General features: G+C 40.5%; 1 protein-coding gene across 21 annotated transcripts in view; it reads left to right on the top strand.

The window, feature by feature from the left end:
• The window catches only part of TBC1D5 (TBC1 domain family member 5), a 546,849-nt gene that overhangs the window by 508,706 nt on the left and 12,904 nt on the right, over positions 1 to 25,239 (top strand). For all 21 annotated transcript variants that reach the window (XM_072792900.1, XM_072792895.1, XM_072792888.1 and 18 more), the window contains one exon: positions 9,803 to 9,902. In XM_072792900.1, the coding sequence (XP_072649001.1) occupies positions 9,803 to 9,902 (100 nt within the window). The remainder of the gene's footprint in view (positions 1 to 9,802; positions 9,903 to 25,239) is intronic.

Below are 25,239 nucleotides of genomic sequence, written 5' to 3'. Positions count from 1 at the left end.
AGGAAGTCTTCCAGCACAAATTTTGCTACAGGCTAACTACCTAGCTATGTTAAAGTTTATTTGTAAAATGAAGGGGTCAAAATAAATTACCTTTAAGGCAAGTTCAATATCATCTGTTACCTTAAAGTGTAACACCTTAAGCTTTGGATTTCAGTTCAGAATTTCCATTCATATTTAATAGGTTTGTTTGCATTATGTCTGAAAGCAGGAACTATTTTATTTACTGGGGAATTTGCTTACCATCTTTACTTATTTAAGTATCTGTAAGAATCTCATTCTTTCGGGATCCCTGGGTGACGCAGCGGTTTGGCGCCTGCCTTTGGCCCAGGGCGCGATCCTGGAGACCTGGGATCGAATCCCACGTCGGGCTCCCGGTACATGGAGCCTGCTTCTCCCTCTGCCTATGTCTCTGCCTCTCTCTCTCCCTCTATATGACTATCATAAATAAATTAAAAAAAAAAAAAAAAAGAATCTCATTCTTTCTAGGTAGTCAGAAAGAAGAACATAAACCACTGATGTTCGCATTTTAGATTCATAGAAAGAAGCCTTTGCCGTGGAAGTATGCTCAGGGTTTGCACACTAGACAAAATATTGTAATTATTTACTTTTTTTTTTTTTTTACCAGTTATTTCATGTAACTTGTTCTTACTGTTTAGAGTACAGGTTTGTTTAGACTGTAGTGTTGTTTAAAGTTTGATTTGGAATAAATTTGGGTAATTTAAAAATATTAACATCTTTTTCTTATTGGCATTCACCTTTTACTTTTTTTTCTCTATTCTGTTATTTGAATAATGATTTTATTATTACAAAAGTATCTGATTTAATTGTAGAAAATCCAGAAAAAAATAAGCAAAGAGAAAAGGGAAAAAATTATAATCCCACCATTTGGAGAATAACCAATATAAACATTTTGGTAAATATCTTTTTTTTTTTCAGAAACATTTTTTACCTACTACTTTGTAACTTGTTTTCCCTTACTATATGATGTTATCTTTAAACGTTCTCCTATGAGAACATTTCAAAAAGTTGCATAATATCCTGCTCATGAATGTACCACAAATTACCTAAGTCATCTTGAGTAGACATTTAGGATTTGTGTGGACTATGTGTGTATATGCATGTTGCCATTGAATGTATGATGAATATCCTGGGACTTATGTTTTTGCATGTATCCATAATTCCTTGGAATAACTTCCTAGAACTCTGTAATCTAGAGACAACAACAAGATGAACATTTATTGAGTGTTTACCATGTGCCAAGCACCAAGCAAAGCACTTCATATGGAAAATCTAATGTAATTCAGTCCTCCAACAATCATCTGACACGGGTTTAGCATTATTGCAATTTTACAGACAGGAAATGGAAGGCAGAGAGCTTTGTTCTTCTGATCCGGGTCACAGAGATGGTATGTGGAAGCATAGCGTATCCGGACTCTAGGGCTCATGATCCTAGTCCAGCTTGCTCCAACATGACAATGCTGCTTTACACACCCTTACCACTTATTTTTATACTCCTAAAAAGTCATCTTTGTGTTCTTCTTCCGTTTTTTTCTAGCGGTGTCTTCCTCTGCCGATACCATATGCTCTGGCTTGGATTTCATCCACACCGTGTGTGTATTTTGCCCTTGTGTACACCACAGCTTCCTCAGAACATCCGAGGCCTTCCCACTTTTCTCCTTGAGACTTTCCGTTTCCTTCACTTCCCACTTCTTGTTCACCCATCTGCTCAAGAAAGACTGGGCGTCTTTCCTGTCTTCTCGTTGCTATATTTAGCCTATTCCTGCTGCCTGCAGTTGGTGTCGGTTCTCTTGCCTGCTTCGCTTGCTCTCTAAGGGCACCCCTTGGAGCTAAGCAGAACTCCGTGCTGGTGCTCTTCCTGCCCCACTTTTCTCCCAAACCAGGGACTCTGGGGTTTTAATTAGTCCACTAATTGCAGCACTGCTGCAGCCTGTTGTAATCATCCCAAGCACGGTGCATGTTAGGGTCAGTGGCCACAGCAGTGTGCATGTCAGACTGCAACCCCTTAAAACATAATTATCTGAAGTAAAAATGTAATAGAGATGAAGGGGAAGAGAAGGGAGCTTTTCTACTGACCCTCAGCTCCTGCTATTCTCCATGCTGTGGCTCAATTCAATGGCTGGGTTCTTTGCCCAGGTCCCCCACTTCTGACTCTACTCTTTGTTTCCTGGGCCCCTGCCTCCTAAAACACCTTTATTCATCATTTCTTCTGAACCAATTCCCCCCTACTTCTTTAGACCCACCAAATTGCTGCCTTTTCTAGAAAATCTGCTTTTCTTTCCACCTCTTGAATTGGAAGTCATCTGCTCCCCATAGAATTGTGAAGCCTCATCTTTCATATCTTCTACAGAACTCTTCTCACTCCTCTATTAACTACCTTTAAACTTGGAGAGATCTGAATCCAAGTCTCATTCATTATTGTATTCCCCACAAGGTCTAAGAGGACACACGAATATATTGCTGAATATATTAGAATAAGTGAATAATAAACTATAAAAGCTTGTTCTGTTAACTAAGAAATAACAGGAAGACATTGAATCATATTAGAAAATTGATATATAAATTCCACATGTTATCATCCAACTTATACAGCTGAAATGTATAATATTTGAGTAGAAGTGTACTGATACTTCAGCTATTTGGGGGTGAAGGGTGTAGAAGAAGCACTACTTTTTAAAAGGCAAATTTTTTAAAAAGTCTCCAGATACAGTTGAAACAGTAAAAATGGAACACAGCCAATCATACCTCAGTGTTTTCGAAGGAAAACAGGTTATTAAGTAATTTGGGGTTAGGGCCCAACATTCTAATTTGTGCATCTCTCTTAAAGGAAACTGAGGTGTGAGGTTATTCATTGGAAGGGCCTTAATAATTAAACCTAGAAAGAATGTGTACCCAGGGAAGAAATAGGAAAGTGGACCACGTGACTTGGATCCTCAAATAGCTGCCTAAACCTTGGCATACACTTCCAGAAAATGTAGCTTACAGTAGAGGAGACAATGTTCCGTGCAGAAAATAATGAGAGAATCTACCTCATAGTTTTGTTGTGAGGATTAATTGAGTTAATGCATGCAAAGCTCAGTGGCTGGCATATTGTAATTGCTATAAAGGGTTAGATGCTAGCTGTGTTTCTCTTCAGGTGGAGTCACCCTCATTCTCTGGTCCTTCCCTACACGGCTGCCAAGTACAGTAGGTGACGTGTTGCACACACAGTAGTCTGCATGTGGCAGACTTCATAAACCTCCATCAGTTTCTTGCCTTTAGCCCTAATTAGTCTTTCTGTGCTAAGCCACATAAAGTTTTGAAACTATGAACCAGTGTTTTCCAGCAGTAAATCATAAAACCCTGTAGTTAAATTCCATTTCACTGTCTTGACCTGATTATACATGAAGTTTTTAAAAGAATAATTGCCTTTATTGAGTAACTGCTCAGTGCCAGATGCTCTACCTGTATTCTCATTTCATTCTCTCACCAATTCAGCCAGTGGAGGTGAGGGGAAAAAGAAATTAAAGAACTTATCCAATGTTACACGGCTAGTAACTGGCAGAACCATGATTTGAACCTAGATGTGTCTATACCGGAATTCCAACCTCATCCTCCACACTACCTCCTGTAATGGAAGGCAGAACGTAGATGCCAGAGTAAATATCATAAAGATTTCTCTGCAGTGTTTTATTTACACATAAAAATTACACTAACTGCTTGTTTCCATAAAACTTCACGGCAATTAGCCAAGCATTTGTTTTTGATTACAGAGGACCAGTTTACTGAAAACAAATGACTAAAGCTGTCAGTGTTTAAAGCATGTTGGGGGGTTAGGGGGGGAATGGGGAATGAAGCATGAGAAGCTAAGATAGAAATGTAAAGTTGGTTCCCACAACTTTAGAAACTCAATTCTTGGCTCTTATTTTATCTGTAATTATATAATAGAATGAAAAATAAGTGACAAGCCACCCTTTGCCTCCAAGTAATTCCATTTCTATTTATAAAGTCTGAGAAAGTTGAAGGGTTTAGGAATGTTTTAAGATTAAGCAAACTCTAGAGGGGTAATACACTGGATTTCAAATTTCCAAGTGGAAGAGGTTCTTGGGCTCCTCCACCTGTTTCAACCAGAATGTTCCTCTTATCTCATTTGGTGGGCCTTCCTTTGAAAAAAACTTTTAAAGGAATGAAAGTCATCATTTTCTACAGTATAGATTCCATTTGTACTGAGGTTTACTTGGGATTAAGGCAAGAAAACACTCTTCATTTGCTGCCAGAGCTATAAGCACAGCTACTGACTTGGAAAACACCGTCCTTACGCTCGTGGACCCTCATCCAGCAAGTGCCGCGAGCTGCCATGTTCTCAGGGCTTCCCTGTGGACACCACTCTCACCACGGTTTTAGTATTCATATGTTCCTGCTAGCACAGTAAAATGTTTGATAGAAACACCCCCTTTGAGCTGCAGACTTCCTTCAGCTGTCCAACACCTCACTGCCGGCAGACCAGGCCTCCCTTCTCAAAGGGGTCTTCTCTCAAGTTCTTCTTCCCTCTCAGCTTTTAAAAAGAAAACAAACTAAACAAAATAAATCCATTTAGATAGGAGTGACTACCGAAGATTAAAGCTCCCAAGGGTTTTTCTATTTTAAAAGAAACGATTGCTAAATCCAAACTAAACTAATATATAAGATAAATGGGATGTTTTTAAGCCAGGAGGCAGTGCATTCCTAGTGCCCTTTGTCTACTCTGGGCTTCCAGCACCCCACTTGGTAGCCACATGTAAGGAGAAACTTGGGCTTCTGCCAGCCTCTGGCCCCTGTACAGTTTTGAGCTCATCCAGCTGGGGTTGTGTCTGTCTAGCACTGAAAAAGTGACTTGTTCAATAGAGGTGACAGGAGACAGGGACCAGGATTTCCCAAAGAATTACTCTTATTTCATTATAGGACTTGCATGTGCTCTATCTCATACACTAATTTATATAACACTCCTATTCCAGCTACAAGATTATAAACTCCTTGGAAGCAAAGTGTCTGTATTAGATGTTCTCCAAAGAGTGCTGAATTGAGCCCCAAATCGGGTGAGGATTACTTAGGGTTACATGACTTGTTAATGGCGGGACTAGAAATAGAACTCAGATTTCCTCGTGCCATATACCAATATACCAGTCTAGAGTTCTGTCCATTGTAGCACTATTTCAGTTATCCATTGCTGCATAACACACTAATCCGAAATTCCACTCCCTAAAACAGTAGCACTGCTGTTTCTCATGGGATTACAGTCAGGCATTTGGTTGGGCTGTTCTGCCTCATGTGATGTTGACTGAGTCGCCCACTTAGCTTGCTTCAGATGAATTGGGCTAAAAGGTCCTGGTAAATTTCATTTACATGTCTAGAACCTCAGTGCTTCTCTCATGGCCTTTCTCTACATATTTTTTCTCCTCTTTCAGTATTCTAGCCTGAACTTCTTTACAAGTTGGTACCTCTTTTCCTCTAGCAGATGATAAGCAGAAGTAAGCAGAAGTTGGCCAGCCTCTTAACACTAGCCTAGAACTGGCACAGTGTGACTTTTACTACATTCTCTGGGTCAGGGCAAGTCACCAGGCCAGCCCAGATTCAAGGGGAGGAGAAACAGATACTACTACTACCTCTTGATGAGAGGAAGAGCATATACATAAAGGGAGGGAAGGAATTGACGGTGGCCGTCTTAGAGACGAACCATAACCATAGTCAACCAGCAGATGTAGCCTTCTCTCCATACTTTCTAGCACCCTGATAGATTAGGAAAAACTTAAGCCTTTGCAGAAACAAAGGAGAAAAGAGAGAAGAAAGATGCCCTGAAACACTCCATCCCTTTCCATCTCAAAGTCCAGCCAAAGAGTTAGGAAGGTGACACCTGCCTACCCACCTACCCCTCTGATCCTTCCTTGGCTGAGTCTTCTGGTCATTATTTGAGCACCAGAGTAGAAGCTGCTGCACTTTGTGCTGTATGTAAAGCACAATTAGTGCTTATATATCCTACAGTGGGCATTTTACGATAATTTGGTTTCAGAGCTACTGCTAGTTCTAAAATTTGGTTTCCTGTGTCAGGCTTTTAAATGCATATTTCTAAGGGCTCATTCTCTATGCAGTAGTTAAAAACAATGCCTTTCAGTGTTGCATTGTGTTTTGCTAAAACATAATACACCTACAAGTAACCTTTTCAACTGTTTATTTCCATCTATAAGTCAAATTATACTCAATCGCTAAGAAAAAAGCATATCTCATTAAGTTTCTTCTGCTTTCTTTTCAACAACACAGATTTTTATGTGAAAGAACAAGCACCTAAGACTGGAAAATCAATTTTCTAGCTTCTTGCACCTCTGGCAACATCCTTTCTTTGTATTCTAACGAACTTGGTTTAAAATTCCTATAGAATGAGGATTATAGGCATACTTCATCTTATTACACTTTTCAGATACTGCATTTCTTACAAATCGAAGGTTTGTGGCAATCTTGAATCAAGCACGCCTATCTAATGGCACCATCTTTCCAACAGCATTTGGTCAGTTTACATCTCTGGGTCGCATTTTGGTAATTCTCACCATATTTCATTCAAACTCATTCATTACTAATGTATTTGTTTGGTAATCTGTGATAAGTGATCTTTGATGTTACTATTCTAAGTGTCTGGGGGTGCCACCAACTGCACCCATTTAAGACAGTAAACTTAATAAATGTGTATTCTGACTGACTAACCATCTCCCCACCTGTCTCCCCCTCCTTGGGCTCCCTATTCCCTGAGACACAATATTGAAATTAGGCCAATTAATAACCCTACAGTGACTTCCAGGTGTTCATATGAAAGGAAGAGTCACACATCTCTCACTTTAAATCAAAAGCTAGAAATCATTAAGCTTAGTGAGGGAGTGGTGTTGAAAGCTGAGATAGGCTGAAAGCTAGCCCTCTGGTGCCACACAGTCAGCCAAGTTGTGGATGCAAAGGGAAAGTTTTTGAAGGAAATTAAAAGTGCTGCCTCAGTGAACATATGAATGATAAGAGAAACAGCCTTATTGCTGATATGGAGTGGTCTGGATAGAACAAACCAGTCACAACATTCCCTTAAGCCCAGGTCTAATCCAGAGCAGGGTCCTGACTCATTTCAATTCTGTGAAGGCTGAGAGGTGAGGAAGCTGCAGAGGAAAAGTCTGAAGCCAGCAGAGGTGGGTTCACGAGGTTTAAGGGAAGAAGCCGTCTCCGTAACATCAAAGTGCAAGGTGAGCAGCAAGTGATCCAGAAGATCAAGCTAAGATAATTCATGAAGGTGGCTGCGCTAAACAGTAGATTTTCATTGTAGATGACACAGCCACCTCTGGAAAAGATGCCATGTAGGACTTTCATAGCTACAGAGAAGGAGTCAGTGCCTGGCTTCAGAGCTTCGGGGAGCAAACTGACTCTCATTAGGGGCTAATGCAGTTGGTAACTATAAGTTGAGGCCATTGCTCATGGACCATTCTGAAAATCCTGGGGCCCCTAAGAACTGTGCCAAATCTCTGCCTTTCCTCATTAAATGGAACAACAAAGCCTGAATGACAGCACATCTATTTATAACATGGTGTACTGAATATTTTAAGCCCACCCCCGAGACCACCTGCTCAGAAAAAAGAAAAATTCCTTCGAAAATATTACTGTTCATTGACAATGCACCTGGTCACCTGAGAGCTCTGATGGAGGTGGACAATAAGATTAACGTTGTTTTCTTGCCTACTAATACAACATCCATTCTGCAGTCCATGGATCAAGGAGCAATTTTGACTTTTAAGTCTTATTATTTAAGAAATACATTTCATAAGGCTCTAGCTGCCATTGATAGTGATTCTTCTGGTGGATCTAGGCAAAGTAAATTGGAAACCTGGAAAGGAGGCACCTTTTGGATGCCATAAAAACATTAATGAAGCATAGGAAGAGGTAAAAATATCAAAATTAACAGGAGGTTGGAAAAAGCTGATTCTAACACTCATGGATAACTTTGAGAGGTTCAAGACTTCAGTGGAGGATGTAACTGCAGATGTGGTGGAAATTCAAGAGAACTAGAATTAGAAATGGAACCTGTAGCTGTGACTAAATTACTGCAATCTCTTGATCAAACTAACGGATGAGGAGTTGCTTCTTATGGGTGAGCAAAGAAAGTGGTTTCTTGAGATAGAATCTTCTCCTGGTGCAGATGCTATGAAGACTGTTGAAATGACAATGAAGGATTTAGATTATCAAATAAACTTAGTTGATAAAGCAGCAGCAGGGTTTGAGAGGATTGACTCCAATTTTGAAAGAAGTTCTCCTGTGAGTAAAATGCTATCAAACAGCATCACATGCTACACAGAAGTTGCTCATGAAAGGAAGAGTCCATCAATATGGCAAACATCATTGTTATCTTATTTTAAGAAATTGCCACAGTCACCCCAGGTGTCAGCAACCACCACTGTGATCCATTAGCATCCATTAACATGGAGACCAGAGTCCTTACCAGCAGAAAGCTCAGATGATGGTTAGCATTTTTAGCAATAAAGTATTTTTTTTACAGTTTCTATTTTTAAGTAATCTCTATATCCAACATGGGGCTTGAACTTAAAACCCTGAAATCAAGAGTCTTATGTTCTATTGGCTAAGCCAGCCAGGTGCCCCATAATAAAATGTTTTTAAATTAAGGTATATACATTGTTGTTTCAGACATAATGCTAATGCACCCTTAAATGACTATAGTATGATATAAACATATCTTTTTTTTTACATTTATAAACACAACTTTTATATGCACTGGGAAACCAAAAAATTCATTTCACTCACTTTATTGTGATACTGTTTATTGCAGTGCTCTGGAACCAAACCCATAAGCTCTCTAGGGTATCCCTGTATTCTCTTGCTCTGAAAAAAATTCTCTTAATCTTCCAAATTTCCTTGGGAAATTTTTTTGCATGTAAGTTTTTTCCTTAAAAAAAATGACTTTGTTGTTGCTGTTATAGTTAGATTGTCTTTTACCATTTAGATAATTATTCAACCCAGAGTATTTTTTCCTAGAAACAATCACATAAATAAAATTCTCTAGTGTCATATCAAAAGAGGAAATGTAAGAGCAGCTGTTTATGGGCTGTAGGGGCAAAGCTTTTCCAAGTGCTTTGGGAAATCTTACATTTTAGGAGATTATCATTGTCTCTGGTTCCCTAAATGTGCATGAGGAAATGTAATGTTCTTGTACCCATCTGCCTGAAATTGCATTTATTCTCCAGTTTGTATGGCCCAGTTATTGAAGATATTGCATGGCCTTTTTTTTATACAGGGTTGTATGGGTAAGCATTTACACATAGCACAAAGCTTGTATTCATTAGAAAAAGTCCAGATTTTTTTAAAAATTCCACTTTACTCTTCTCTTATTTTGCTGGTGGTGACAGTGGTGGGTTTGCTCTTAATTTATTTGCTATTTTCTTTTGTTTGTCTACAACTGAAAAGACATTGTGCCTCTTTGAAATTGTCCAAATCGTTTGGAGAACTTCGGGGATTTTATTTAAATTTTTTAAAGTTTCCATATGGGGCACCTAGATGGCTCAGTCAGTTAAGCATCTGATTCTTGGTTTCAGCTCAGATCATAATCTCATTGGTGGTGGGATTGAGTCCCACATCAGGCTCCACGCTCAGTGGCGAGTCTGCTTGAAAATTCTCTCCTGCTGCCCCTTCCCCCACTCAAATGCATGTTCTCTATCTCTTTCTCTCTCTAAAATCAATTACTCTTTAAAAATAAATAAATAAAATTTCTGTATTTTTATCCCTTTCATTTCAGGAGGAAGAATTAGAAGCCCAGATTTCCTTCCTTCAGGGACAGTTGAATGACCTGGATGCCATGTGCAAATACTGTGCAAAGGTGATGGACACTCATCTTGGTGAGTGAGTTACTTTGGCCCTAGAAGTAATGATAGTCATAACAACAGTATCCGGTTGGCTCTGTGTTAAACTTTTCACATGCATTATCTCACTAATCCTCACAGCAGCACTGTGGTAGAGGTGGTGTTACTATCCACATTGTACAAATGAGGAAACTGAAGCTCAGAAAGATTAATTAAATATCCCAAGATTATATCACTAGTAAAGAGAGTAGAAACTTAAAATCAAGCAGTTTAACCATGGATTTCAATTCTTTTTTTTTATTATTTTTTTAACAATTTATTTTTGTTTATTTATGATAGACATAGAGAGAGAGAGAGAGAGAGGCAGAGACACAGGCAGAGGGAGAAGCAGGCCGCATGCAAGGAGCCCAACGCGGGACTCAATCCCGGGACTCCAGGATCACGCCCTGGGCCAAAGGCAGGCGCAAAACCACTGAGCCACCCAGGAATCCCCCTAGATTTCAATTCTTAACTGCTATACTCCCCTCTATAAATATTTGTCTACCTCAAACCAAAATGAAATGTTGCACTTTCAAGGGTCCCTGAGTGGTGCAGTTGGTTAAGCATCCGGCTCTTGGTTTCAGCTAAGGTTGTGATCTCAGGGCCATGAGATCAAGCCCAGAATCAGTATCTTTGCTCAGCATGGAGTCTGCTTGAGATTCTCTCTCCCTCTCCCTCTGTCCCTCCCCACCACACACACTCTCTCTTTCTCTCAAAAAAATAAATAAATCTAAAACAAAATAAAACAAAACAAAAGAAACGTTGAGCTTTCGAGATCAAATAGCTCTACTGTTGTGCCAACCTGTCTGTAATTACCTATGTGATCATTATTTTGACAGTGCTTTATTTTTTAAAAATACGTGTGTTTAACCACCAACCTAAAATGCATGTCAGGACTACATGACCTTTTTTACTTCTGACTGCTTATGTTCTCAGAAATGTCCTAGTTTGAAGTTCTGTTTGCATGTGAGTCATACATATGTCACATTAGAAAGTCATCAGGCATTACTCTCTACATTTGTGAAAGTCCTGTATTTTGTATTAAAAATGGTCTCTCCTGGATCATGTATGTTTTGCTTTAGCAACTCTGTACTGATTGCAGAACTTTATAATGCAGACTGTTACACTTTTTCAGTTCTCTTATGGGCATTCTTTCTTTATCCATCCTTCAGTATCTAGTATCTGTAGTTCAGGAACTAATTAGGAGAATAAAACATAATCTGTAATGGAAATGGCCAGTATTCTGCTCTATGAGTATGGACAAATGGCAATACCAAGTATTACAGGAAATCAGGATGCATCCCACTTCTGAGGGAAAACCAAAGAGAATCCACCAAAGCCCCTACCCCTGGCAGGGGTCCTAAGAGTAGCCCATTTCTGGGACCTTCACTGGACTCTACCTTGGACTCCACTAATCTCTCAGCCGTTAGACCATGAGTCCACTGCATGTGGTCAGAACAGCTGTCATTTAAGTGTAGCCTGAACCATACTGGCCTCTAGCAAGGAGCAAATATCCTCTTATGGTTGGAGAGGTGCTTGACCTCGGTGGCTGCTTGTCTACCAGTGTCTTCTAGGCAGCTGGCTGGGCTCTGTTCTAGCCTCAGCCTTATTTCTCTTCTCCTGACCACTCCTTCAGAGAAAAGAACTCAAGAGGCAGAAATAACAGAAGAAATCCCAGCAGGTGATCAAAAGGGTAGTGTCTCTTATCAGCAAGAAATGTTACCCTTGTCACATCTGATTCACCCTGTCACAGTGGTTTATTTATATGCTTCATTATGATAATTTTTAAAAATTCATATAGAACTAAGTTCTCATGACTCTCATAGCATCCCACTTTAAAATTTACCAAAAAGAAGTGATGAATAGAGATAGTTTATTTATTTATTTATTTATTTAAGATTTTATTTATTTATTCATGAAAGACACAGAGGCAGAGACATAGGCAGAGGGAGAAGCAGGCTCCCCACAAGGAGCCCGATGCTGGACTCGATCCCGGACCCCGGGATCATGCCCTGAGCCAAAAGCAGATGCTCAACTGCTGAGCCACCCTGGCCATCCCAGAGAGATTGTTTATATATAAATTGTATATATTATGTAACTAATTTTAGTTAAATATAATTTTAATTTTAAAGCAAGTGTGTGGGCGGGTATATATGTGTATGTTTGCTTTCCTGGCTGTGTGGGTGACCTTTGTATTGCTTGATTTGGTTTTCCACCAAAGTAGGAGAACAAAGAAGTGACTGAGAGAAAGATTTACTGGAACTCTAGAAAATCCTGTTAGGAAATTTCTAAGTTGTTTGGTCCACATAGCAGCTTTTAAAGCAGCTTTACTTAAGCCTCAGAATTTTCAAAGAGCTTTTGCTCTGATTTTGGTCTCTCAGTCAGCACTGTAAGAGTATTTTCTCATTGCATGGGAGGGGGAATCACTTTAATTAAAGAAAAGCCCATACCAGATGTGAATTTTCAACAAGCCACAAAACTAAATTTGTTTTTGTGTGTACGTTTCACTTTCAGCCAGAATCCCTGCATAGAGCTGTCAACTTCTTTTCTCCATATAAATAGCAGGACTGCCTTTTTAAAGCAGAGTTGAAGGATGCTACAAGGAATCCCTGGCCCCAGGGCCCACAGATGCATTTCATTTCACCTGCCTATTATAATATTAGTTTATTAAAGGGTATTCCTGTGTCGTAGGCAGTTTTGATTCCAAGGAAAAATTAGAGTAAGACACAAAGACTAATTCAGGTAAAGCCCTTGATTTACTTTTTGGCTTCCTGTACTTCCTTTAAAAATGACTTTGGTACCCTAGTATTTTTCCATATGATGTTTTCTATTTTTCCTGATTATTAAGGCAACAAAATTGGAACAACTGAAAAAACCATTAGTAAATGACTAATTATAACTGTGTAATGCAATCTTAATACTAGATATTAAAATATTTTTTATCGGGATCCCTGGGTGGCGCAGCGGTTTGGCGCCTGCCTTTGGCCCAGGGCGCGATCCTGGAGACCCGGGATCGAATCCCACGTCAGGCTCCCGGTGCATGGAGCCTGCTTCTCCCTCTGCCTGTGTCTCTGCCTCTCTCTCTCTCTCTGTGACTATCCTAAATAAATAAATAAAATATTAAAAAAATAATAAAATAAAATATTTTTTATCAACATAAGGAAATATTCATGCTATATTATTAAAGGAAAAGATAGGTAGCACAGTAGTATATATTTGATGTGAAAATACTTATTAACAGTGATGGCCTGGATGAAAAGAAGATTATAGAGGGACTCTCCAGGGGACCTAATTTTTTATGTTTAGAAAATGCAGGAAAGTCACTGAAAGTCTGTAGATGGCTGAAGCGCCTAGGAGGTCATCTTTAAACTGTAGGCAAGAGTCAGTTGTAAGAGTATCTGGAGTAGTGTCAGGAAAGGCAGCCTTGTGTGGCACCAGGCAGACACAGAATGAGATCAGACTCTGTCACTTTTTGGCTCAGCCTGCTTATGATCATGTCTTCATATATACAGTGGAGCCACAATCATCTACTTGCCAATTTGTTGCCGAGACTAATGTTTTTAAAGCCCAACAGAGGGCATGGCCCAAAGTTGGGTTTTCAACACAAATTCTCTCCTCTGTCCCCATAACTCCTAACTGTCCCTTTTCAGAGAAGATCCTGAGACACTCATCAAACCCATGAGCAAAGTGCTGGGTATTGATAGGTCTGGGCCCCTACAACTAGTTAGTGGGAGAAGTGGGACCAATACCAAATTTCCCAGCACTTAACTAAATATTCCTTTATCAGATGATGCAGAAAGATACAGGAATTTGGGATATGCCAGTCCTCAGAGGGAGGTGCATGAGCTCTTTGATCAAGAATAGCTTTAGCAGAACAGAATGATACAGACTCTCCTTGACATGAGCACTGCTGGGCCTCCAATATGCCCTGGGCTACCAATGGCAGCTGTGAGAACAGCATCAGAAACTTACTCTCGGAATTAATTCTCTGGATCCTCTCCTCGTGTTAATTGTTTTCACTAAGTACCTTTCATTTCAAGACAATTCTGTATCACCCTACATTTTCATCAGACAAGAAGTAATATTTTAAAATGTCAAGTACAGTTCAAAGCTATTTTTATAACTGATAGAACAAATACAGAGAAAAACCTCTCAGTTAAAAATTATATAAAGGCATCTTTTCAAATGGTCCTTTAATTATAGAGCTAATAACATCAACAAGTTAATCGATTCTTTCCTTACGGTCCTGGAACCCAAAACTAAAGGAACGTTTGTTTTATCAAAATTCTAATTTTATTACTTCCACATAATTGAACTACTTGAATTCAAAGACTGAGAGACAGGAATTGAAAATACATGTTTTATTAAACCTAACTTTCCTGTCAACTTCAGAAGACTTGTTTTACGTATTCATTTTTCTGTTGCTATAGTTACTCCTCTTCCTGTCATCCTGACAGTTGAGTTAAAAGCCATTGCCAGTATTAACCTCTGTGGCTGAGCTCAGGCTATTTTTAGACTTGCCGTATCTTACACATAATTGCACGTGGGTGAGCAGCCCACACTTCTCTGATCTCTCAGCAGCTGGGCTGAGCTGCCAGCTGTTTACAAGGACTACAAGCTGCTCACCCTGCTGGCCCTGAAGCCCACACCTGCCTGCTCCCAGGAGAGGTATTTCCAGTCCTCTGTTTGGTATTTAGACTGTGGTTTCCAGCAACTCGCCCCTTCAGGAGTGGTTTGTGCAAACAATGGCAGGATTAAACGCAGGGCATTAAGGGCAGTTAGGTTTCCCAGAGTGCTGTAGCTCATAGGATCTTAGAATGTTGAACATGTGGAAGCTCTCAAAGCCAACTCAGCAGTCCTTCACAGATGAGGAGACCAAGGTCCAGGGAGGATGAGAGAGACACACAGCTAGCTTGTGACACAGCACCATGCATCCAGACCCATTCCAGTCCCTGGTTCTCTTTCTGATGCTTCTACTAGGGCCACACTTGAGTCAGTAGTGGGATGTCAGATCCTCTGCTATTTTTTTGCACACGTTGTTACTGATTTTACACTTGTCATAATATTTATGTAAGACTTAGCTGTAAGAGGAGGCCAGTTTTGAAAATCAGCTTATTTGCTTCTGTAAGAACTTTATAAATCTAATTTTCTCGTGTTTATGAAAACAACTTTTAGTGGGTGTCTTTGGAAATGTTCAATAAGGCAGTTAACTAATGGCATTTGAAATACAAGGAAGGTAAATGTGATCACCAGACAGCTTCCTCTCTGTCAGTCACACTGTGATAAAAGTTTTCATAATTACTTTAAGAATTTTAAATACTGCATTTAATTGAGAGTATCATAGTCCTCTGTAGAAGGAAAAGATACTTTCCCTTGAGAATCATAAAATGCCGATTTCTGATTCAGTAGGTATGCTATGGGGCTTCAGGTTCTGTATTTCTAGTAGAGCATGGTGTTACTGGCCCTTGACAGTCTTCAAGCAGCAGAGAGCAAAAGAACTTAACATTATGTGGGCAGAATTAAATGAATATATTCAAAATCCTATTAATGTATTCCTAACTCTACTCTTCAGGCACATGTGCAGCTAAACTGTGGGCAGACAGCACATACCTCTCCTGGTATTTTTATGTAGCCTTCAATCATCTGAAATTCAGTTCTTTTTTCAGCCTCTTTGAACTTGTTCTATTCTAGTTGTAGAATGCTCTTCCTGCCCCCACCCCAGTTTTATTATCAAAAGACTTGGAACAATTGGTTAACATCTCCGTTGTACCAACCCTATGCCTGTTTAGAAAAACTCAGCTAACTCTATACTCTCTTATCCTTTCCCAGGTGAAGCTACCAAAGCTCTGAACCCATGGCTTCAGTATAGACTGTCAATCTTTCATCATTTTGCTTTCCACTTTCTGGCTGTCTCCCATTTTCCCACATGCTCTTCCACGTAGGAGGAACCCACACTGAATATTTCTCCCTCTCTTTCTGTTTTTAAATACAATGTCCAAATCTTCCATCTTTCTTAAACTGTCTGACTGCATAGCCTGTTCTCAGCTCTCCATACCAGGCTGCCTCTCCATGTCTTCTAATCCACAGGTCCTCTCCAGCTAATGACCCGATAGACAAAATACTTGTCTGCCTCATCTTGTGGAAACAAGCTTGCTGCCAATTGCTTGAAAGCTCCAGGATTTTGTGGCCACTACAAGTGTCTCATGTTAAGCATAGAGCTTGTGTGTAGGGGAGGGTGAAACCCAAGTTAAGAAGGCTAATGTTGAGGGATCCCTGGGTGGCGCAGTGGTTTAGCGCCTGCCTTTGGCCCAGGGCGTGATCCTGGAGATCCGGGATCGAATCCCACGTCACGCTCCCGGTGCATGGAGCCTGCTTCTCCCTCTGCCTGTGTCTCTGCCTCTCTCTCTCTCTCTCTCTCTCTCTCTCTCTCTCTGTGTGTGTGTGTGTGTGACTATCATAAAAAAAAAAAAAAAATCTTTAAGAAGGCTAATGTTGGGATGCCTGGCTGGCCCAGTGGTTAAGCATCTGTCTGCCTTTGGCTCAGGTTGTGATCCTGGAGTCCCAGGATCAAGTCCCATATCGGGCTCTCTGCATGGAACCTGCTTCTCCCTCAGCCTGTGTTTCTGCCTCTGTCTCTCTCTGTGTGTGTCTCTCATGAATAAATAAATAAAATCTGAAAAAAACAAGGAAGGCTAATGTTTGCTGCCTTGGGCTAAATTTAAATACTGATACTGTGGTAAATACTTTCACTAGATCATCCTATCAGCAAAACTTTTATTGCCTAAAATTGACAAAAAATTATATCCACCTTAAAACCAGTTCACGGGATCTTATTTGACTAACTGATGTGATTTTAGGACAGTCTTATTCAAACTGCCCTTCTATGTCATTGCTTCCAAATGAGAAGATCTGATGGCAGCACCCTAGGATATTTCCTTTTAATAAGTCTCTACCAATGTTTCTCCTTCTATTTTTAGAAGTACATCTTCTGGCAAAGGCATCTAACCATTACTGGAGCTTAGAGACTTTTTAAGTTTAAAAATATATAAAGTCTTTTTTCTGGTTGACCCTCAGCCATATGATGAACATGATAGATTTTGCTGTGAGGAGTCATGCTTCCATGATGCTCCCTAGCTGGCAAAGTGGTGAATCCTGAGAATCAGATGCTAAATGGTAGAGATGAGCAAAGATTTCTAATTCTGCTAATCACTCTAAGTTTACTTAAGAGAATTATTTATTGACAACAAAAACTAATATTAAGTGCAATACACGTATCTGCTTAGTCTTACCCTTGGATTTTCCAAACTAAATATTCTTTTCTCAGTGCTGAGTTTAGAGTTTTCAGTCATTCTGACAGCTAGATGCAAAACAGGACCCCTGATTATATTTTCTATGTGATCTGCTTTTGCTTTTGAAAGAAAATATTGAGCATAAAGTGCCTGATTCAGTACTTGGCTCTTAATAAATCATCAGTGAAACTTATTTCCCTTCATCTGCCCCTACCACTTCTTCATCTGAGATCTGATTGATCATGTTAATATCCCTTAATTCTTCACCTGAGAAAAAGCTCACCTACATCTGTTCCTAAGGACATAAAAATCATCCCTATTGCTGGTGGGAAAACCCTGTGTTGTTCATTCAACTGGTATTTACTAAGTACCTGCTCTCTGATGTAAAAACAGGTTCTAGGAGACATAGTTTGGGATGAAGTGGAGGATTGGTATTGTAAAATTGAGCTCATTGCATATGGAAGATGTGAGTAAAATTTCAAAGTGGAGAGAGAGAGAATGTGCCAAGGAAAATATACCTCATTGGAAATACCTAAAGTGACACATAGTGTCACATGAAACCAAGGTCCTCCCGGAGTGATCTCAGAAACATTGGCAGGGACCAGTGGAGTTCTAGAGTAATAGGGATATAATGAACAGAGTACCACATTTGGATCCAAAAGACCTTGAGTCCATCATTTGCCCATAAAACTGTGAAGCTTCAGAAGACTTTAATCTTTTTATTTTTAAAAATTTTATTTATCTATATGGAAAAAAGAGAGAGCATAGAGGGGAGGGAGAGGGAGAGGGGAGGGGAAAGGGTCTTAAGCAGATTCCATGCTAAGCATGGAGCCAGACGCAGGGCTCAGTCCCATGACTCTAAGATCATGACCTGAGCTGAAACCAAGAGTTGGATGCTTAACTGAGCCACCCAGGCATCCCCCCACTTTTAAGATTTTATTTATTTATTTAAAAGAGAAAGAGAAAGCTTTAATCTTTGAGCCTCATATATAATACAGTGCAAGAGTAAAAGATGAAGCAGAAGAGAATTCAACAACTGAATACTTTGAGAGGGAAAACTGTTAATAGGAAGCCAATGCTTGAACATGGTTTTAAGGCAGACTTTGAAGAAAAGAAGGGTGTGTTATTGTAAGGAGGCAAGGAGGGTCTTATTGTAAGGAGGCGAGGAGGATCTTCTGGAAGGAGAATCACATTTGCAAAGACACACAAATGTACATGATCTGTTAATGAATTTGGCACCTACAGTCTCTTCTAAACCTGCTTTCTCCCAAGATCTGGCCAGCAATGGCACACACACTCTGTGAGCAGAAACTCCTTTGTCAACAGTGTAGCCAAAGCCAGTAGTGACAAGTTACAGGTCTGCCCCTCTTCCTTGACTCATGGCCACCTCTTCAGCTAGTACGACTTTGATCACACATGTGACCCTAGGTCAACCCTACATGTGACCCCTCCATTTTGTAACAGCCTGCATATTTTTTCTTTTGAGGCTGGGTCAGTCCCTTATAAGATTATCTGAGGTCAAAGTAACTAAATGTCTATCAGAGACAAGAACCTCGAAAAGCAGAATCTACCTATCTGGATCTTTGAGGTACTAGAAAAGGAAAAAAAAAAAACAAAAACAAAAACCATACTAACCAATAATAGTATTAGTGAGCAGTTTGTTAGAAGTAGACCACTTTGATCATCTCGTCTAATCTTTCCAGCAAGTCTCAAGATAGGCATTGCCCCCATTACTGTTGAGTTTATTGATATACAGATCTCTGTCCAAGATCATCAAAGTTCAAGCTGTTTGATGCTAGTCCCAGTGCTCTGGAAAGTTCTGATAGAAATGATAGAGCAGTCTGTTTTACATGTAGGTTGTGCCAGCTGACCTCAGGTCAGTTCCACCACTAAATAAAGGGCACTGGCATTAGAAAGCAATCAAGTCTGTAGCAAGACCCTGGCCTGTGCCTCTCTGGCTTCTTGTCTCTCTCTGGCCCCTCCATCAGTGCTGCGTATGTAAGTTCTGAGGAGCTCAGAAGTCCAGATGATCTGGGATATTGTCTTAGCTCTACCACTTTCCCATCATAAGACTTCAGATGATGGACCAGGGATTGCTGAGCTTGGCTCCCTTTTCTGTAATTGGATGATGGTCCTCATCAAGAATGGTCGTTGGGATAGTCAGATGAGATAATGTAGCCATGTCAAAATAAAAGGGTTACCAAGTCCTTGGAGCACCTAGGTGGCTCAGCCGATTAAGTGTCTGCCTTCAGCTCAGGTCATGGTCCCAGGGTTCTGGGATGGAGCCCTTCATTGGGCTCCCTGCTCAGTGGGGGAGTCTGCTTCTCCCTCTGCCTCTGCTGCTCCCACTGTTTGTGCATTCTCTCTCCCTCTCTCTCTCTCTCCCCCGTCTCAAATAAATAAATAAATTCTTAGAAAGGGAGGGGGGACCAAGTCCTGAGCTTCTACAGTGGGTGAGATACTGTGCTAATTTGTTTATTCTTCATCGTAATCCTTTGAGGAAGGTTCTGATATTACCCTCAGGCACAAGGAAGCTGAATTCCACCACCTCCACTAAAGATAGATGCTAGTTCTCATTTTATCTCCTTTCTGCTACCCTTCTTAATGAATATGGGCTGGTGTTACCTTTTGTACCAACCATTCAAATAAAACACTTTTATTCCAGCTTTGAAGAAAAAACATTTTTAAGAAATTGTAAAAAGTAGTCTGTGTGCCGTTTCCATTACTTTTAGAGTCAGAGATCTATTTTTGTGGCATTGACACACCTCTTTAGAAGTGGAGTCACCATGCAACTGTTATGTTGATGAGATTTTAGTTGATGAGATTTTTGTATAATTTCCACAGAAGTAGTTCTGTGAGATTTCCCCCTTTAGTTTCAGTGCTGAAACATTTATAATCTATAAAACTTAAGTAGAAGATTATAAAGAACGTAATCTTCCTTCTACAGAGAAACAAAAAGAGCCTTTATCTCATAATTTATTCTGCCTCTTGCTATAAGAAAAAATGTGCATTACATTAGAAATTTAAACATTTCATATCTCTGCGTTCAGTATTTTAAGGCATAAAAATTCATTACGTTTTTCTGTTTTTACATGCAGGTGCAACTTCAAGCAGTAGATTTATTATTGAGAAGTTGTATATTCGTAGAATGTTCATAAATGCCACCTTAAATCAATATTAGGCAAAGGATTTACATGGCCAGTACTTTATTAGTAAAATCAAAATTCTTGTATTCAAAACATTTAACAGCCTTCAAAAGTACCCTTTTGTTTTATTTTTTCCCTTTTCAAAACTTTCATTATTTATTTTTAATTTAAGTTCAATTAACATGTATTATTATTAGTTTCAGATTTGGATTTCTATACGCTGGATTTCCTAATTTTTTTTAAGATTTTATTTATTCATGAGAGAGAGAGAGGCAGAGACACAGGCAGAGGGAGAAGTAGGCTTCATGCATGGAGCCTGATGTGGGACTCGATCCAGGGCCTTCAGGATCGTGCCCTGGGCTGAAGGCGGCGCTAAACCACTGGGCCACCCGGGCTACCCTGGATTTCCTAAATTGAGTCTAATCAGCTTAGTTGATTATAACAGATTTATCCTTAAGATTAAATTTATTTTTTATTGGTGTTCAATTTACTAACATACAGAATAACACCCAGTGCCCGTCACCCATTCACTCCCACCCCCCGCCCTCCTCCCCTTCTACCACCCTTAGTTCGTTTCCCAGAGTTAGCAGTCTTTACGTTCTGTCTCCCTTTCTGATATTTCCCACACATTTCTTCTCCCTTCCCTTATTTTCCCTTTCACTATTATTTATATTCCCCAAATGAATGAGAACATATAATGTTTGTCCTTCTCCGACTGACTTACTTCACTCAGCATAATACCCTCCAGTTCCATCCACGTTGAAGCAAATGGTGGGTATTTGTCATTTCTAATAGCTGAGTAATATTCCATTGTATACATAAACCACATCTTCTTTATCCATTCATCTTTCGTTGGACACCGAGGCTCCTTCCACAGTTTGGCTATCGTGGCCATTGCTGCTAGAAACATCGGGGTGCAGGTGTCCCGGCGTTTCATTGCATTTGTATCTTTGGGGTAAATCCCCAACAGTGCAATTGCTGGGTCGTAGGGCAGGTCTATTTTTAACTCTTTGAGGAACCTCCACACAGTTTTCCAGAGTGGCTGCACCAGTTCACATTCCCACCAACAGTGTAAGAGGGTTCCCTTTTCTCCGCATCCTCTCTGACATTTGTTGTTTCCTGCCTTGTTAATTTTCCCCATTCTCACTGGTGTGAGGTGGTATCTCATTGTAGTTTTCATTTGTATTTCCCTGATGGCAAGTGATGCAGAGCATTTTCTCATGTGCATGTTGGCCATGTCTATGTCTTCCTCTGTGAGATTTCTGTTCATGTCTTTTGCCCATTTCATGATTGGATTGTTTGTTTCTTTGGTGTTGAGTTTAAGAAGTTCTTTATAGATCTTGGAAACTAGCCCTTTATCTGATATGTCATTTGCAAATATCTTCTCCCATTCTGTAGGTTGTCTTTGAGTTTTGTTGACTGTATCCTTTGCTGTGCAAAAGCTTCTTATCTTGATGAAGTCCCAATAGTTCATTTTTGCTTTTGTTTCTTTTGCCTTCGTGGATGTATCTTGCAAGAAGTTACTATGGCCGAGTTCAAAAAGGGTGTTGCCTGTGTTCTTCTCTAAGATTTTGATGGAATCTTGTCTCACATTTAGATCTTTCATCCATTTTGAGTTTATCTTTGTGTATGGTGAAAGAGAGTGATCTAGTTTCATTCTTCTGCATGTGGATGTCCAATTTTCCCAGCACCATTTATTGAAGAGACTGTCTTTCTTCCAATGGATAGTCTTTCCTCCTTTATCGAATATTAGTTGCCCATAAAGTTCAGGGTCCACTTCTGGATTCTCTATTCTGTTCCACTGATCTATGTGTCTGTTTTTGTGCCAGTACCACGCTGTCTTGATGACCACAGCTTTGTAGTACAACCTGAAATCTGGCATTGTGATGCCCCCAGATATGGTTTTCTTTTTTAAAATTCCCCTGGCTATTCGGGGTCTTTTCTGATTCCACACAAATCTTAAAATAATTTGTTCTAACTCTCTGAAGAAAGTCCATGGTATTTTGATAGGGATTGCATTAAACGTGTATATTGCCCTGGGTAACATTGACATTTTCACAATATTAATTCTGCCAATCCATGAGCATGGAATATTTTTCCATCTCTTTGTGTCTTCCTCAATTTCTTTCAGAAGTGTTCTATAGTTTTGAGGGTATAGACCCTTTACCTCTTTGGTTAGGTTTATTCCTAGGTATCTTATGCTTTTGGGTGCAATTGTAAATGGGATTGACTCCTTAATTTCTCTTTCTTCAGTCTCATTGTTAGTGTATAGAAATGCCACTGACTTCTGGGCATTGATTTTGTATCCTGCCACGCTACCGAATTGCTGTATGAGTTCTAGCAATCTTGGGGTGGAGACTTTTGGGTTTTCTATGTAGAGTATCATGTCATCGGCGAAGAGGGAGAGTTTGACTTCTTCTTTGCCAATTTGAATGCCTTTAGATTTATCCTTAAGATTAAATGAACATCCTCTCTCTCTCTCTCTCTCTCTTTCTGTGTGTGTGTGTGTGTGTGTGTGTGTGTGTATGGGTTTTCAGGGTAGAAGGTCCTGGTTTCCATTAGATTGTATAAAAAAGTGATCTTTGATCTTCTCTGAAAAGTAAGGCTGAAGAATTCTCAGTAAGGGTCTCCTTCCGAGGATACTAAGGCTCTGGGCTCTTCTCCCTCCCTGGTACCCTTGGCCAGTCACATTGCGTAGCAGGCCGGAGCCAGCCTGGAATGTAAAATTGAACTCTGCATGCAGGAGAGGAGATTGGTAGGACTGTCTCAGTCCCCTTTCGTTAGAGAAACTGGATGGTTTGTATCCTGTGTAACAGTGAACCAGTTTGGCTAGTGTACTGGGTCGCATAGTGATCCCCACTTCACTTTCTTCCTCCATTCCCCCATTCATGTCCATCTGGAACTTGTGAATGTGACCTTATTTGCAAATAGGGTCTTTGCAGATATATTCAAGTTGGGACAAGGTGATACTTAGTTAATCCAGTGACTGGTGCCCATATTAAAAAAAGGAAATTTGGACACAAACCTAAGCCCAAAAAGCAGTAGAATAAACAAATCAGGAAGTTTTGTGGGTTTTTTCTTTTAAATAAGCCTGGAGGTAGGCAGTCCAAGCAAGCATAGCAGCTCCATGATGTGTCCAATGCCCCCAGCTCCCTCTGGTTTACTGCCCAAAGTCCTTAAGCTGTGATCCTCATCCACATGCTTATAAGATGACTTATGGAGCTCCTGCTAGCATTTCAAGTACCAGAGGTGGAGGTGTAAAGGTCCAAAAGGCACAAACTGAGTCAGACTCCGTGAGGAGCTTCCCAGAAGCTCCATCCAGGGATGTTTCTTACACCTCGTTGGCCAGAGCTATGTCACATGACTAACCTTGGCTGTGAGGGTAAATGCACATGGTATTACCCTGAATGAGATCTGGGACATGTTGAGGAAGGAATGGAAGGTGGAACTAGGGTGGCCCACCAGCAGCTCTGCTACCTCAAGACCCAGGAGACAGTACAGTAGTGAGCATCCAGGCTTGTTGGTTGTTCATGCTCTTATCCAGCAAGAGTGTATGGGGGAAAGTGGCTTTAGATCTTGGAGCATTATTCCTTAGGCCTGTAATGAAAGACAAGAGGCTTCTCTTGTTCTGGCTTACCATTACAGCCATCTTCCACCTTCAGTGCAACCACCACTCAAGCATTACGGGTTTGTGGTATCCAAGAGAGGACACTTCGGTGACTTGCTTCCTGGGATTTTCAGGCAACATGGCCAATACTATTTTATATCATCTCGAGTAGACACTGATACTTCTGTAGTGAGATAATGAATCATATATTTAAACTCAGGTACACAGAAGTCTCACTCTAAAGTTCCATTCCCACCAATGGCAGTCCCAGGCTTAAACTTGCCAATTGGTCCTAAATTTGGTCTCTTACAAGTAACCATCTCATCTGAACAAATGCCCACAGAGTTTCTCTACTTTGTCTCTTCTCCCTGCCAGGATGGTGTCTGGGTGCTGGGATGGCTCATATTTCCTGGGTATTTGAGGAAGGGTTGCTGAGTGCCCTCTGGGTCTTTGTTGGCCTCTAAGGAGAGCTCTATTCCTGCATAGTTATCAGCTTCTGTCACCACTGGAGTCACTGACTGACTGCCTTGTTAGCTTGTAGCCCATGACCCTAAAGGCCTTTGATCTTTGTTGCTGTTGACTGTGGGCCCCATATTACACTGGAGGCAGCAGCCAGGCAATTTGGCCAAATCTTTGGCTTCAGGATATGTTCCACAGCAAACTGTCAAAGGGGTGGGCAGGAAGTGTAGATAGAGTCATGGCAGCAGGATACAGCACATTTGGTTTGTGCATGTTTCCTCTTTTCCTTGCCCCCATCCTGGTTTGTTGGGCATGGCCTCCAGTGGCCTCCTCTCCATTAGCTCCTTGGACTCAAGAAGCTCCCCATGCTTCTTCCAGATGTCCCAAGTGTTCCTGCATCCATTAGGTGAGCTTTCCTTCAGGGTCCAGGAGTTATTCCCCTGCTGTCCCCATTTACATAGCAGAGGCTGGGAAATCTGGCCCACCTTGCAGCTCAGTGGGACAGAACTCACCCCCCCCACCACCACCAAACTCCCCAGCTACTACGTGCCATGCTGCCCCAGGCAGCCCGAGACCCTCAGACATCTGCCTTAAAAACCCTAGCAGTCATAAAAACAAAAGCCACCTTTGCAATCCTCTAAAAGACCTATATAACTGGTTTTTGTCAGTTCCCTGCAGTTGGTTGTCGTTTATGTCTTGTTGAGTGGATTCTGTGTTGTTTTTTTGTTGAGAGAGAACAAATTGTTACAGGCTTTTAAGGAAACCAAAAACATTCACTCTCTAATTATATCTATTATTCCATTCCCATTCATCTTGCTTTCTTGTTTTGAAGC

The sequence above is a fragment of the Canis lupus genome, chromosome 22 (assembly GCF_048164855.1).
Source record: "Canis lupus baileyi chromosome 22, mCanLup2.hap1, whole genome shotgun sequence".
In the NCBI taxonomy this organism is placed as follows: domain Eukaryota; kingdom Metazoa; phylum Chordata; class Mammalia; order Carnivora; family Canidae; genus Canis; species Canis lupus.
Note: the sequence above shows the minus strand (reverse complement) of the source record. Positions and strands in the feature narration are given on the sequence as shown.